General features: G+C 34.9%; 3 protein-coding genes across 4 annotated transcripts in view; 2 read left to right on the top strand and 1 right to left on the bottom strand.

Moving 5' to 3' along the window:
- LOC142337704 (E3 ubiquitin-protein ligase RNF185-like) overlaps positions 1–15,011 on the top strand; it is a 464,852-nt gene that overhangs the window by 347,282 nt on the left and 102,559 nt on the right. The gene's annotated exons all lie outside the window — the stretch shown is intronic.
- Positions 1–15,011, top strand: part of LOC142338452 (uncharacterized) — a 147,636-nt gene that overhangs the window by 71,986 nt on the left and 60,639 nt on the right. For both annotated transcript variants that reach the window (XM_075388218.1, XM_075388217.1), the window contains exon 5: positions 10,850–10,957. In XM_075388218.1, the coding sequence (XP_075244333.1) occupies positions 10,850–10,957 (108 nt within the window). The remainder of the gene's footprint in view (positions 1–10,849; positions 10,958–15,011) is intronic.
- LOC142338451 (uncharacterized) overlaps positions 12,982–15,011 on the bottom strand; it is a 42,325-nt gene continuing 40,295 nt past the window's right edge. Inside the window, exon 6 of the mRNA XM_075388215.1 lies at positions 12,982–13,334. Coding sequence (XP_075244330.1) covers positions 13,044–13,334 — 291 coding nt within the window. The 3' untranslated portion in view covers positions 12,982–13,043. The remainder of the gene's footprint in view (positions 13,335–15,011) is intronic.

The raw sequence follows: 15,011 nt of genomic DNA, 5'->3' as shown, positions 1-15,011 counted from the left end.
CACTAAACTAAAATACCAATTAATAAGAATTACACAGGTATCGCATAACCCCTTGACCGCTTAAAAAGTACAATTAGCACAATTTTTAATAAAAACTTTCATCAAAACGTGTTTTTGTTCTCAGCTCAATTTGCCTAGCGAAATGAAAAGAGATTATGACAACTGAATAGGAATTGACAAGACGAAAAGAATAAACTCAAGTGGATATAAACAAATTGAAATAAAGTGAACAGACATGTCTGATCACGCAGCGGGAAATAAAATCATATGAGGGAATAACAAATTAGAAACGGGAAACGTGAAATAATGTCTGAAGAAAAATTCAGTTTGAAGAGCAACTTAAATTAAGAACTAATTTATGACGTCGCATAAGATTTATTTTACTAAACTAAAATGATATTTAACAAAAATTACACAGGTATCACATACCCCTTTGAACGCTTAAAAAGTGTACGATTAGGACAATTCTTAATAAAAAATTTTCATCAAAAAGTTTTTTTTTCTCAGCTCAATTGCTGAGCGAAATCAAAAGAGATTATGACAACTGAAAATGAATTGACAAGACAAGAAGAACGAACTCAAGTGGATATCAACAAATTGAAATAAAGTGAACAGATATGTCTGATCACGCAGCGGGAAATAAAATCATATGAAGAAATAACATGTTGGAAACGGGAAACGTGAAATATTGTCTGAAGATAAATGAAGTTTGAAGAGCAACTTAAATTAAGAACTAATTTATGACGTCGTATAAGATTTTTTGCACTAAACTAAAATAACATTTAACAAGAATTACACAGGTATCACATACCCCTTAAACGCTTAAAAAGTGTACAACTAGGACAATTGGGACAAGTGAACAGATATGTGTGATCACGCAGCGGAAAATGAAACCATATGAAGAAATTAGAAGTTGGAAACGGGAAACGTGAAACATTGTCTGAAGATAAATGATGTTTGAAGAGCAACTTAAATTAAAAACTAAATTATGACGTCGTATAGGATTTACTGCACTAAATTAAAATAACAATTAATAAGAACTACACAGGCATCACAAACTCCCTTGAACGCTTAAAAAGTGTACAATTAGGACAATTTTAGTGAAAACGTTTATAAAAACGTTTTTTAGCACAATTTGCGCAGCGAAATCAAAAGAGATTATGACAATTGAATTTGAATTAACACGACAAGAAGAATGAACTCAAGTGGATATTAACAAATTGAAATAAAGTGAACAGACATGTCTGATCACGCAGCGGGAAATAAAATCATATGAAGGAATAACAAGTTGGAAACGGGAAACGTGAAATATTGTCTAAAGAAAAATGAAGTTTGAAGAGCAACTTAAATTAAGAACTAATTTATGACGTCGCATAAGATTTATTTTACTAAACTAAAATGATATTTAACAAAAATTACACAGGTATCACATACCCCTTTGAACGCTTAAAAAGTGTACGATTAGGACAATTCTTAATAAAAAATTTTCATCAAAAAGTTTTTTTTTCTCAGCTCAATTGCTGAGCGAAATCAAAAGAGATTATGACAACTGAAAATGAATTGACAAGACAAGAAGAACGAACTCAAGTGGATATCAACAAATTGAAATAAAGTGAACAGATATGTCTGATCACGCAGCGGGAAATAAAATCATATGAAGAAATAACATGTTGGAAACGGGAAACGTGAAATATTGTCTGAAGATAAATGAAGTTTGAAGAGCAACTTAAATTAAGAACTAATTTATGACGTCGTATAAGATTTTTTGCACTAAACTAAAATAACATTTAACAAGAATTACACAGGTATCACATACCCCTTAAACGCTTAAAAAGTGTACAACTAGGACAATTGGGACAAGTGAACAGATATGTGTGATCACGCAGCGGAAAATGAAACCATATGAAGAAATTAGAAGTTGGAAACGGGAAACGTGAAACATTGTCTGAAGATAAATGATGTTTGAAGAGCAACTTAAATTAAAAACTAAATTATGACGTCGTATAGGATTTACAGCACTAAATTAAAATAACAATTAATAAGAACTACACAGGCATCACAAACTCCCTTGAACGCTTAAAAAGTGTACAATTAGGACAATTTTAGTGAAAACGTTTATAAAAACGTTTTTTAGCACAATTTGCGCAGCGAAATCAAAAGAGATTATGACAATTGAATTTGAATTAACACGACAAGAAGAATGAACTCAAGTGGATATTAACAAATTGAAATAAAGTGAACAGACATGTCTGATCACGCAGCGGGAAATAAAATCATATGAAGGAATAACAAGTTGGAAACGGGAAACGTGAAATATTGTCTAAAGAAAAATGAAGTTTGAAGAGCAAATTAAATTAAGAACTAAATTATGACATCGTATGAGATTTACTACACTAAATTAAAATACCAATTAATAAGAATTACACAGGTATCGCATACTCCCCTGAACATTTAAAAAAATTGTACAAATAGGACAATTTTTAATAATAGTAACGTATCTACAATATTATTACTTGGTCCCTGGTTAAATATGCAGTAACAATATATGTGCTGGTTTTCATAATTAGTGATATTTACTAAGTATAATGTTGAGTTTCTGAGTTTTAGGCAAGTTTAATCAGAATTTGCTTTTACTTCTGCCTCTTAGACTGTCATGGAAATGGCCTCGTCTTCGGGAGTCGGGCTTCTGTAATTGGCTAGGTATCTTACCCTTGGTTCAGGCGGCGAAACATTTCCGATCACAGGAGAGATGTTTGTCTCTTCTTGAGCTTGTTCTGTTGTAAACTGCAGTGTTTCTACAACAGAGATATTTGGCGGTTGGAAGCTTTCAATATCGCCAGCTCTTCGATTTCGTTTTGGTGGAGTGGGTACCACCGAGTCAGATGACATATCTTCAAAACCGTAAAAAGTTGGGCTTCGTCAATTTCGTTTATCTGTGGTTGTATTAGAAGTGGAAGAGGAGGTTAGTTGAGTTTCTGAAGACGGAGAACTGCTTGGAGGAGTAATCAATTCGCTTGGTGGACTGATGTTTGTTGCTTCATTTTGGCTCCTGAGTGCCGAGAAAATAGGAATCGTTGGGATGCAGACCCACGTCGCGCGTGCAATGTTGGATTTAGAGAATAGAACACCAATTCGCGGATCGCGTCGTTTTTGCTTCACCTTTCTGTCGCCCCTTATTTTGCGAGTGAATTCTTTTATGTGACTTTGAACTTTCTCCTCCCCCAATTTCTTGCTTGTTTGTGCCCCACAAGGATCAGCACATACTTTTAGAGGTAATTTTTTCCTGCTGGGTCCCCAATTTTGCAATATCACTTTTGCGAAGTGTGATAAATGCCTTTCCCTCAAGATTTTTTTCGGAACTTCGTTTGCCGTGTACTTTTCGTGCCAGTTTGAGTTGCACCGCACGCTCCGTGAGGTGAATTGAGCAACAGTGTGTCGAGCGGAAAAATCGCGACTCTCGATCGGTGCTCTTCTTCTCTTAGTCGTTAGCTTTTTCGTGCCATCGTTATTCCTTTTTCGACCTTGATGTCACTCCGGTTGCCGTTTCCCATTTGTCATTGGGAGGGATGGCCTCAAAGGTAACGGTGTCTTCATCTAAGTAGTATTTTGTAATATTCACGTATGAGAAATTAGAAAACTTGGTTGTAGTGCAGATTAAGCTCAGCAGGGAATTAGGTTTTTTACAAAGTTTGCTTCGAAGGGCGAGATCTCTGTTCTTCACTTCTTACAAATTAGCAGTTGGTGAAAAATAGTCTTTAGTGTATGCTTTATGTGGAACGAATTAGGGGCCGATTTTTCTTCTTTATTACATGCAAGTCTATTCTTAATTGTCTGTATTAATATTTCTACCAATGCATTAGCTCAGTGGTTGTTAACTGGAGCTTCAAAAAGGTCTTTGTGGTTCTTATTACAGCATTTTTTTACTTTGTGTCCCACAAGACATTTTGCTTAATCCAATAGAATATAACAAGTTATTCTGTGATTTTCTATATACATGTCGTAAAATTTTATTATCTATAAAATTTATACGCTTGTCTATAAAATTTTGTTACATTAAGGCCATTCGCTTTGTCAAGTATGCATTCTGTAGGAGAAATGAAAAAACGATCTTTTGCGGCGAGAAAGTATATTTTTTAGCCTTTTTCGTTGTAAATGAGACCACCAAAGTCAATTTAATTTATTTTTCTTGGTTCGGTTCAGCACAAATAATAGGGGGGGGGGTGCAATTGCTCGGCAAGTATTACTGATTTAAAATTCTAACCAATTGCTCTGCAGGCTTTACACTTTGTTGATCTGACGATCAATTCCATATTCATGTATGGTGGCGAGCAATGTGTAGCCATGCATATAATGCCCCAGGTACCTGGGTGACTAGCATGCAAATGGTCTATTCAGGCCCCTCGTAAAACATTTGGCATTGCGTAATTTTTGTCTATACATGTGCAACCACATCGAACATGATCCCTCCAGTACAAATGAATATACGGGTTGATCTCCTTTAGCATTTCCTTTTTGTTGTTGAGGATACAACCACGCACCTCTTTTAAGACCGTCTTTTTGCTTGTGAGAGATGCTATTAGTGATTTGCTGTCTATTTTGTCTATACATGTGCAACCACATCGAACATGAAGGTCCCTCCAGAAAAAATGAATATACGGGTTGATCTCCTTTAGCATTTCCTTGTTGTTGTTGAGGATACAACCACGCACCTCTTTTAAGACCGCGTTTTTGCTTGTGAGAGATGCTATTAATGATTTGCTGAATAAATTTCCTATGATATTGTCAGATTTGGGTATTTGTTGGCTAGCTGCGAGGGGTGTACTAATGTTTGAAGATGCTTGAAATGAGGTGGATTTCGCGCAAATTTTCGAGATGAGTGTATTGTTAGTTGGTATTTGCAACGCGGGTTATGCATATTTAGAGTAACTGGCATTGTAGCTGGTATGTGTGGATTTCGCTCTGCGGGTGCCAAGTGAAATGCATGCGCTTGTAAATGAGTGTCAGGTGTGCGAATTGTATTTATTGAACTTATGACAGGTTCACTTTGTGTAGTGATTCTCGGTGCGGGATCATGTGTTTTAAGCAATTTTTCAAATGGGATGCAGATTGAATTGAGTTTAATTTTAAGAAGTTTGCAGAGGCGGAAACTAATTCAAGTTTTGCAACAATGAAATTCTCCTTTTAGGCTTTTTTAGCTTTTTGATTAGGATGTTGAGATATGTAATCAACGAGACTTATTTTTGCACCTATCATGTGTTCAATTGTGAAATGTTAGGGTAATAATCTATCTACCCTGATTTTGCTACATAAAAACAGTTTTCATGGGTATCAGTTCAAATGAATTTAACATATTTTTTTAATAAAGGACGTAATGGGTGACTAATCTGTGCAAGATTTGAGATGAATTTACTTATGTAATGTACTGAACCAAAATAGAACGACGTTTCTTTAATGTTTTCAGTGCTTCAAGGTATTAAAATGCTGATGCTTTATATTCGGTCGGCGATTTTCCTGATACTGAAATATCATATCCAAACCAATCAATTTCCAGTTTTGCAAAGTGACATTTAGAAAGATTATTCCTAAGATTTTTATCATCAGTTTTTTAAGACAATTGAACACATTTTGTTTATGATCTTCTTCAGATCCTTTGCTAAAAATTAAGATATCATCAAGAAAGCAATATATATATATTTTTAGTCCTATTAGGGTGTAATCCATAGATTTTTAAAACTCCGCATGCATATCCGTGAGGCCATTAAATCCAGTTTGAAAATTGCATGTGCCTCTTATATCGCCGCTTATTATATTGACACTGCAGTGATAAGCTGTTTCAAGTCTAGGTTTAATATACAATATTCATAATTGAGATCTCATGTTGAAAAAAATGTTGTGCTTTGCGCCGCGGGATCACTAGTTTGTTGAGATGGTAATTATTTTTGTGAAATGCTTAATTAAGAATTTTTGAGTCAAGTGCAATTTTATAGATTGATGCTTCTTAACGATGACTACGATTGGCGAATGAAAGTATTTGTCTGGACAATTTGTAAGTGTAAGTTTTGTTGTGTTTTTCATTAAGCAGTTTTTTAAGTTTATTGTTTACCTTTTCTTGCAATTTAATAGATGTACGTCTCCCTTTTTGGTGTTGTGGTAGGAAATGTTTCTCAAATTTTGATTTTGCTACATGATTTTTTGATCTTCCATGCCCCAGGTACCTGGGTGACTAGCATGCAAATCGTCTATTCAGGCCCCTCGCAAAGCATTTGGGATTGCGTAATTTTTGTCTATACATGTGCAACCACATCGAACATGAAGGTCCCTCCAGAAAAAATGAATATACGGGTTGATCTCCTTTAGCATTTCCTTGTTGTTGTTGAGGATACAACCACGCACCTCTTTTAAGACCGCGTTTTTGCTTGTGAGAGATGCTATTAATGATTTGCTGAATAAATTTCCTATGATATTGTCAGATTTGGGTTTTTGTTGGCTAGCTGCGAGGGGTGTACTAATGTTTGAAGATGCGGCCGGTGAAAATGGCGGAATAGGTGTGGTTGGTTGTTTCGTAGCACGGGAAGAGCTGCCGAATCTAACTCTGGTTATGCGCTTGCTCCGGGAAATATTGATGATTGATTTGTTTTTTTTTGAGATTGTTTTACTCGAGTTGAGATTCCGATGACAAACAAAATTTGATTTTGAAGTGAATTTATGCGACCGATTTTGAGAGGGAGTTTGGGCAAGGAGCAGTGATTTTGTTTGTGGTGTCTGAATTTTGCAACTATGATTGGGATGTCTAATAATTAGCGGGAAATTAGTCTTAAAAATTTACATTCTGAATTTGGAAATTATGCTTGAAATGAGGTGGATTTCGCGCAAATTTTCGAGATGAGTGTATTGTTAGTTGGTATTTGCAACGCGGTTTATGCATATTTAGAGTAATTGGCATTGTAGCTGGTATGTATGGATTTCGCTCTGCGGGTGCCAAGCGAAATGCATGCGCTTGTAAATGAGTGTCAGGTGTGCGAATTGTATTTATTGAGTTTATGACAGGTTCATTTTGCGTAGTGATTCTCGGTGCGGGATCATGTGTTTTAAGCAATTTTTTTGAATGGGATGCAAATTGAATTGAGTTTAATTTTAACAAGTTTGCAGAGGCGGAAACTAATTCAAGTTTTGCAACAATGAAATTCTCCTCTTAGGCTTTCTTAGCTTTTTGATTAGGATGTTGAGATATGTAATCAACGAGACCCATTTTTGCACCTATCATGTGTTCAATTGTGAAATGTTAGGGTAATAATCTATCTACCCGACAGGTTAGACGACTATTGTATGATTTATTTAAATAGTTTTTTTAATATTTACAGGAGTGCTCTGTGATCTGTAATAACTTCAAAATGTTTTCCATACAAATAGTTTTTCAAATATTCAATTCACCAAACTACACCTAATAGTTCTTATCCATTGACGCTGTATCTTTCTCCAAAAGAATTTAGAAGTATAGATGTAAATGCAATGGGTTTCCAACCATCTACTTTTAGATGTTCAAGAGCAGCAACGAGCCCGGCACGTGAAGCATCGCATTTAACTCGTGTTTCGAGTTGCAGATTGTAATGAAAATTTTCAGTTGCATTTGCGATGCAATTCTTCATTACATAAAAACAGTTTTCATGGGTATCAGTTCAAATGAATTTAACATATTTTTTTAATAAAGGACGTAATGGGTGACTAATCTGTGCAAGATTTGAGCTGAATTTACTTATGTAATGTACTGAACCAAAATAGAACGACGTTTCTTTAAGGTTTTCAGTGCTTCAAGGTATTAAAATGCTGATGCTTTATATTCGGTCGGCTATTTTCCTGATACGGAAATATCATATCCAAACCAATCAATTTCCAGTTTTGCAAAGTGACATTTAGAAAGATTATTCCTAAGATTTTTATCATCAGTTTTTTAAGACAATTGAACACATTTTGTTTATGATCTTCCTCAGATCCTTTGCTAAAAATTAAGATATCATCAAGAAAGTAATATATGTTTTTTAGTCCTATTAGGGTGTAATCCATAGATTTTTGAAACTCCTCATGCATATCCGTGAGGCCATTAAATCCAGTTTGAAAACTGCTTGTGCCTCTTATATCGCCGCTTATTATATTAACACTGCAGTGATAAGCTGTTTCAAGTCTAGGTTTAATATACAATGTTCATAATTGAGATCTCATGTTGAAAAAAATGTGTTTTGCAATGCGGGATCACTAGTTTGTTGAGATGGTAATTATTTTTGTGAAATGCTTAATTAATTGAATTTTTGAGTCAAGTGCAATTTTATAGATTGATGCTTCTTAACGATGACTACTATTGGCGAATGAAAGTATTCGTCTGGACAATTTGTAAGTGTAAGTTTTGTTGTGTTTTTCATCAAGCAGTTTTTTAAGTTTATTGTTTACCTTATCTTGCAAATTAATAGATGTACGTCTCCCTTTTTGTTGTTGTGGTAGGAAATCTTTGTCAAATTTTGATTTTGCTACATGATTTTTTGATCTTCCGATGCGAGATAATAAGTCAGGAAATTTTAAGGCTACTTTTCCTTTTAATGCGTTATGTGGTGAGATATTGTTTACTTGTCTACCTTTTTGAGATGTGGATTGCGTGATCGCAAGTCCTAGTTGATCAAAAAGAGTTCAACCAATGAGGGTTTGAGACCATCAGTATACGACTGTGAAATTGGCAACTGATGTATGCCTGCCGTTGCTAGTTGTTGTTTTTCAAATCTTATTCTCAATGTGAATCGGTTCATTCGAAAATATCCGCAATTTTGGTTTGTTGATTTCGGGTACTCATATTGTATATGGGTTACTGCTAACCACTTGCGCCGCGATTGACCTACTGAAAATGCTGCATGCACTTTCTCAATCAACAAGTAGAATAGTTGAGATTTTTCCGATTTTGATAAGCATGTTGAGAGTTTCGATTTTCTCAAGATCATAGTGTATCGTGGAGACCATTTTGTCGTCTCCGCTACTGTAGTCTGATTCGTAAACACTGAACGATGATTGTAGGAAATTGATGAAATCCTTGGGGTGCGGTTCTTCTACTGTGCTGACTGAATTTTTCTTTGGATTTTGGGCTCTCTGTATTTTTTGTTTTGGCAAAATGATTTAACAAACCACATCTATTACAAGTTTAAACTTTTGCAATGCACTAATCTCGATGTTCAGCAACCCACGATTACCCAAAATTAGAGCGTTGTAGAGGTGGAGGTCGATTGCCTTGCTTATGTAAATTGTTTTTGAGGGACTAATTCTAAGAGCTATCAGCTTGTTTTTGATGCTGATTTCGCATTACGAGTTCCATGTTGAAAGCAAGCAGCTCAAGAGTTTTCCTCGACTCCAGTTTTTGTTTTGAGAGCTCCTTCTGTATTTCAGAATCGATTAGATTCGTGATGGAGACGTCTCTGATTAGAGTTTTTCTTTGTTTTCAAAGTCACAGCGTTCCGCTAGTTTTTTAAACTTAGCGTAAAAATGTTCAACTGTTTTTCCTCGGAGTTTTTTGTGATGAGAAAAACGTGCCTATCAATTGTTATGTTATGTTTCGGGGTTTGCTGAATGCGTCCTCCACAATTTTCCAAAATTCAGTGGTAGTGATAGTGTCCAACATTATATTTGGATTTTTGTTGATGAGAATTCAACACCTTTGCACACCAATACTGAGTAGAAAGACGGACGGTTTTTTGATCGGCGAGTGACCATGGTTTATCTCTTCAAATTATTCCAACTTCGATGAGTCTGGCATTTATTTTGCCAATTCATGTTCTGTTGTGCGTTTTGTGCATTACGTTCCCGTTCCGATTGCGCTTAAGAACCGATGGTTGTTTTTCCGTATATGGGCTCCAGGGGCAACTCTACCATTTCTGGCTTAGCAACGAGGAGAGTATCCAATATGGTGTTTTCCTTGGTTAGTAAGGCTAATTTGCTCTGTACCCTCTACTTTTCCCATCGGAGAGATGTGTCGGGTTTAGGTTTATCCCAAAAGGCATCAATTCCTCAGGGAATTTTTTTGTTTGCTGACTGCGCCATGTTGTACTTTATTGATTTACTGTCGACTTCGCCTCGCAAAGAAACACTTTCAAATTGATATTGGAATGCGCCAGACGAAATGCTTATTCATTTCTGAGCTCGATCTGCGGAGCAAAATCAAAAGAGATTATGACAACTGAATTTGAATTAACATGGCAGGAAGAATGAACGCGAGTGGATATCAAGAAATTGAAATAAAGTGAACATGCATATCTGATCACTCAGCGGGAAATGAAATCATATGAATAAATAACAAGTTGGAAAAGGGAAACATGAATTGTTGTCTGAAGATAAATGAAGGTTGAAGGGCAACTTAAATAAAGAACTAAATTATGACATCCTTTAAGATTTACTGCACTAAATTAAAATAACAGTTAACAAGAATTACACAGGTATCACAATGCTTAACTCTATTTCAATTCATCCTAATGAACCCAAAGAATACCTAATTTAGCATCCCGGATGTTATTTTCCAGAAGATCATTTTCGTCTTGAATGATATTTTTTTATCAATTTGCAGTAGGTACTGCAATTGGTGGCTAATGCAATCTGTTTCTGTGTAAGGGAGAATTTTTTGTGAACGATATCTTAAAAGGCAGAATTTTTATCGTGTTAGACCTTACAAAGTGTCTTACAAAGTCTTAATGAGTAAATGCTTTATCTGATAATTGCTCATAAAACAAATTTATCAGAATTTGTAAGATCTTACACGATGAAAATTAGAACGAGTGAGTTGTTTGTGTGTAAGACTATGTGTTGTGTGGATGATTGCATGTAGGACTATCCTGGTTGGTAACAAAGTGGACTTGGCCCATCTGAGGAGTGTCTCACCTTCTGACGCAGAACAGTTTGCCACTCAACACAACATGAACCACTTAGAGACAAGGCAAGAGCACACTCTACACATAGTTAATTATCCATCATTATATGACAATTTAGTAAAATATCTTCTTAGATGAATCTTCAGACAATTTAAACAAGGAACATGAACAAGATGTTCTCAATCCTATAGCCACAACCCAAGTCAGTTGGGACTGTCTAAAAAAAACAAACAGTCTGAATTGTGGGAATTATTAAGAAAAATGGCTGTTGAGAACAGGCAATTGCGGTCTAATGCTGTTCCGCTGCGATTACGGACAAACCTCAATTATTATCATATCAGTGGAGTCAACTTGAAAATCATCGTTGGTTTCTCAAACAATGAGAAGTGTTAAGTTAAATTTATCTTAACAAGGGCTTTCCATTTATTTTTATATCTCGCAGCAAGAGATATTTATCGGCCCAACTTGGCTGGGCATAAAAAAAAGTGCTCTACAAAGTTGCTACACCCCCCAAAAAAAGACAAGTCCTGAATTACTATCCAAAGAATTGATTTAGCTTTGAAGTGACAAAACATAAGCCGTGTTAGATGTCCAATGAGAACAATTAGTTTGACACCATTGAGATTAAGGAATTTTACCCCAAGAAAAGAAAACAATCAAGACTAAAAAATCAGATCTACTTTTTGAAGACATGGTCAAAATAAAAAAAATGACTTCTAAGAACTCATGCCACTAATTAAATTCCCTTGCTTCTCATTATCAACCGACGAAACCTGCCATTAAGGAGGTTAAGTGATGAGACAGAAATAAATTCAATAAATACTTGCAGAGCTAAAAAAAAATCACTGATAGTTTTTTTTAAAAAAAACGGGCAGCGTACAAGTCAAAGAAAGCAATAGCTATGAATTGAAAAGATTCTAAACAGAATGAAAAATTTTTTAGAAACCGATGAAAACGGTCGATAATGAGACAAAGATATAAGATAACAAAGTTATCAGCAAAAATCAAAAATTCTATAATTTTTCTTGAAAACAATTGATGTTAAAGTCATAGAAGTCATCAGCTTTGGAGAGAAACGATTTAGTCGACTACAATAACCCCTATTAGCAACCCATGAGGCCTGTTATTAAAGAGAACAAACAATAAAACACCAAAAATTACAAAAGTACAACAAAAAGTCTAAAGATAATTCAAAAATTAAATTTGAGAAGTGTCAAAGTCATGAAAACTAATAAACTATTAACTCGGGCCATTAATTCGGTTCGTTTGCGCCTCATTATCAAACACTGAGACCAGTCATTGATGATACTAAGTGATAAGACAACAGACATAATTTTTGAAAGAGGGTAAAATCAAATACTGTTTAATGTTTTTTGACAAAAAAGTTTTCAGGTCATAAAAATTTCCATCTGCCCCTTGATGAATTCTAGCAATTTCAGCTAGGCGCAAGTCGAACACATGTATCATACTAAAGGGCACTCAAGTAAAAGGAACTCTGAAAACAATTAATGATTTGTTCTGTCGAAACAGTTGACTATAACTGCACTATTAGAAGGAGATTAGTTTCCCATACTTCACAGCTCAAGATTGTCCAGACCGTCGCAGACGGAAAGTAATGATGTGCAGACATTTGTGCATGCTCTAGACTTTTGTGCGTTCCAGATTATATAATTTTGAAGTCACGACAGACTTGATTTTGTCTGGGGCATAAGTTTGGGTTACAAACAACCTAACTGAATGTTTTTGATGGGTTAAGTAAATCTAATCATTTCAGTAATAGTGTGGGTGAATACTATTTTCAAGTGTCTAATAGAACTTTTTCGTGGGTCGAGTAAAAGTCGTTCCGCGGGATCAAATTATTTTTTCAAGTTTTGAGTGAAAGTCTTTCCATTGATCAAGCAAATGTTTTTTCAAGATCTACTTTATAATAACTGATAAGCAATTTGTTAGATTTAGAATAACCGAAACTTATGAGCGTAAAAAAACTGCCTTTATCGTTATTATGATCGATGATAACTCAACTAGTGGTATACGTTTTAGTAATGATGCTTCCACTCATGACTTCAGTTACAAGATCGCGACTAAAATCTAGGAATTTAAACAAATGGTTATTTCAACAACAATAAACAAGCAAATTGCAAATAAACCATATTATTGTTTTTTTAAATGCCAAACCACATCGATATTGGGCCAATCGAAGAAATCATCTAAGTGCAATCTGTTGTTCATCTCGCCAATAGGGGAGGCCACATAGCCCAAAGAGCTCAAATATGACAGCATGTGGGATAATTTGCGTTTCTCTTTACTGTTCTTGTCCGCGTACTTCAGTCGCATTTGTTCAACCTCCATCATAATGCTAGGAATGTGGAATTTTGTAAAAAGATTTGTTCCTCCTGCAATAACAAGAGGCTCGGCAGCTTCTACGTCCATTTTGATCACAACCTGTTTCGTGCAAGTACATTAACTGTTTCTTTGATGACAACATTAAATTTTACCTTCTTTTTTGTTTCAACCGCACCTTAGTGAGGGAAGGAACAATATGCTTAACTGGGATTTTTTGTTCCGTCAATTTTGGCCGATCGATATATTCATCGTACAGAGCTGTGAGTGCTATCATTAGAAAGCCCGTCAGGCGTCGAAAATCAAATCAAAAAGATGTGGTTGAAATTTGCCTTTTCCAAAGAGATAATGAAGTTTAAATTTTTGTGAGCATTAGATTCACCTCCGTTGTTTCGCTCACATTTTGCGTAAATTTTGATACAATTGGGATCGCTTTTGCAAAGATATGTTTAAATTGTTAGCAAGAGTATTAAAGGTTTGTCTTTTAAAGATATCAAAGAGACTTTTTGAGCCCAAGTTTTGCTAAAAAATTTTAGATAAACTTTTGAAAAGTCGGCCTTTTCAAACGGTATGTTCCTTCAGCTGATTTTGTCAAAATTTACCTCAAGTACAATACTAAAAGCTGCGGCAACAATATTGGTTCACTCAGATGAGGGCTCTTCTACTTCTGCTTCTTAAGAAAGTTCTTGAACCTAAGTTTTGTCGGCTTTTCACTAATTTAAATCAATCATAAACCAAAATGCGTGCTTTATTTTTGGGAATAAATTTTTTTATTATTATGCAACAATTAGGAACATTTACATGTTTTCAATAAATGCGCAGTGATAGTGAGGCGATTTTTGGTCTCAGCGTTCTTTACAATCAAAAATGTTTTGGATTGCATTGGACCGCCTTCATTCTTTGAATATTTATGCCTTTCTATAATGCCAATTTCAAACAAGTGTGTTTTCAGTTAGTGGATCAAATCATAAGGGGCTGCATTCACTGAGATCAAATGATGCCCAATGAACAAATCACTGTTTTTTCAAAGAGCAGATCATGGTTTTTTCGCTCCGACGAAGTATTTTTTGTAAATATTTAATGATTTCGTGTGCTTTGCCTGAATTTTTGGTCCCCAATGAAATCATAGGACTATTTCAAACCAATCAGAGGTACAATGGGCAAAATAAAGAATTGGAAATGAACCTATCTAATTTTTAAATTTGATAACTAATGGCTATTTTTTCATTGAATATGTTTCTTTTAAAAAGAGTTGACATTTGATACTTGCCACATTTTAAACCTTATTTCAATCAACTTGTAGGTTGTTCCCATTGATTACTGGCCTCACCTTCGTTTTAATGAAACGGAAATTAATCTGTATAGGGGTTCTTTTCAAACTAATGGCTCTTAGGACATCAAACGAATTTGATTTAAAAAGTATCACTGATCTATTGAACTTTGAAAATTCTTCAATCTTATTTCAGTCAACTTGTGGCGTATTTTTTTATCAAAGATAGATGCCGTTATCTCCCAACTAAAATTATGGTTGTCTATTTAGCGGTTTTATGTTTTAACTATAGATTTCATGACCTTGATACCACAACATTTCAAGAAAATGTGGTTTTTGGGTTTTCCCCATTTCTGATATTTATTTTTGTTGTGTTGTCAAATTTACATTTCAATGGTTGGTCCCATTGACGTTGAATGAAGATATCAATTACGACATATAAAGTTTTCGCTTGATAGTTTATGGTTTTAAGGGCTTTGAAATCCTTTCTAACAAAATTCAATTGATTT

The sequence above is a fragment of the Convolutriloba macropyga genome, chromosome 4, assembly GCF_964194025.1.
Source record: "Convolutriloba macropyga chromosome 4, txConMacr16.3, whole genome shotgun sequence".
Classification (NCBI taxonomy): Eukaryota; Metazoa; Xenacoelomorpha; order Acoela; family Convolutidae; genus Convolutriloba; species Convolutriloba macropyga.
Note: the sequence above shows the minus strand (reverse complement) of the source record. Positions and strands in the feature narration are given on the sequence as shown.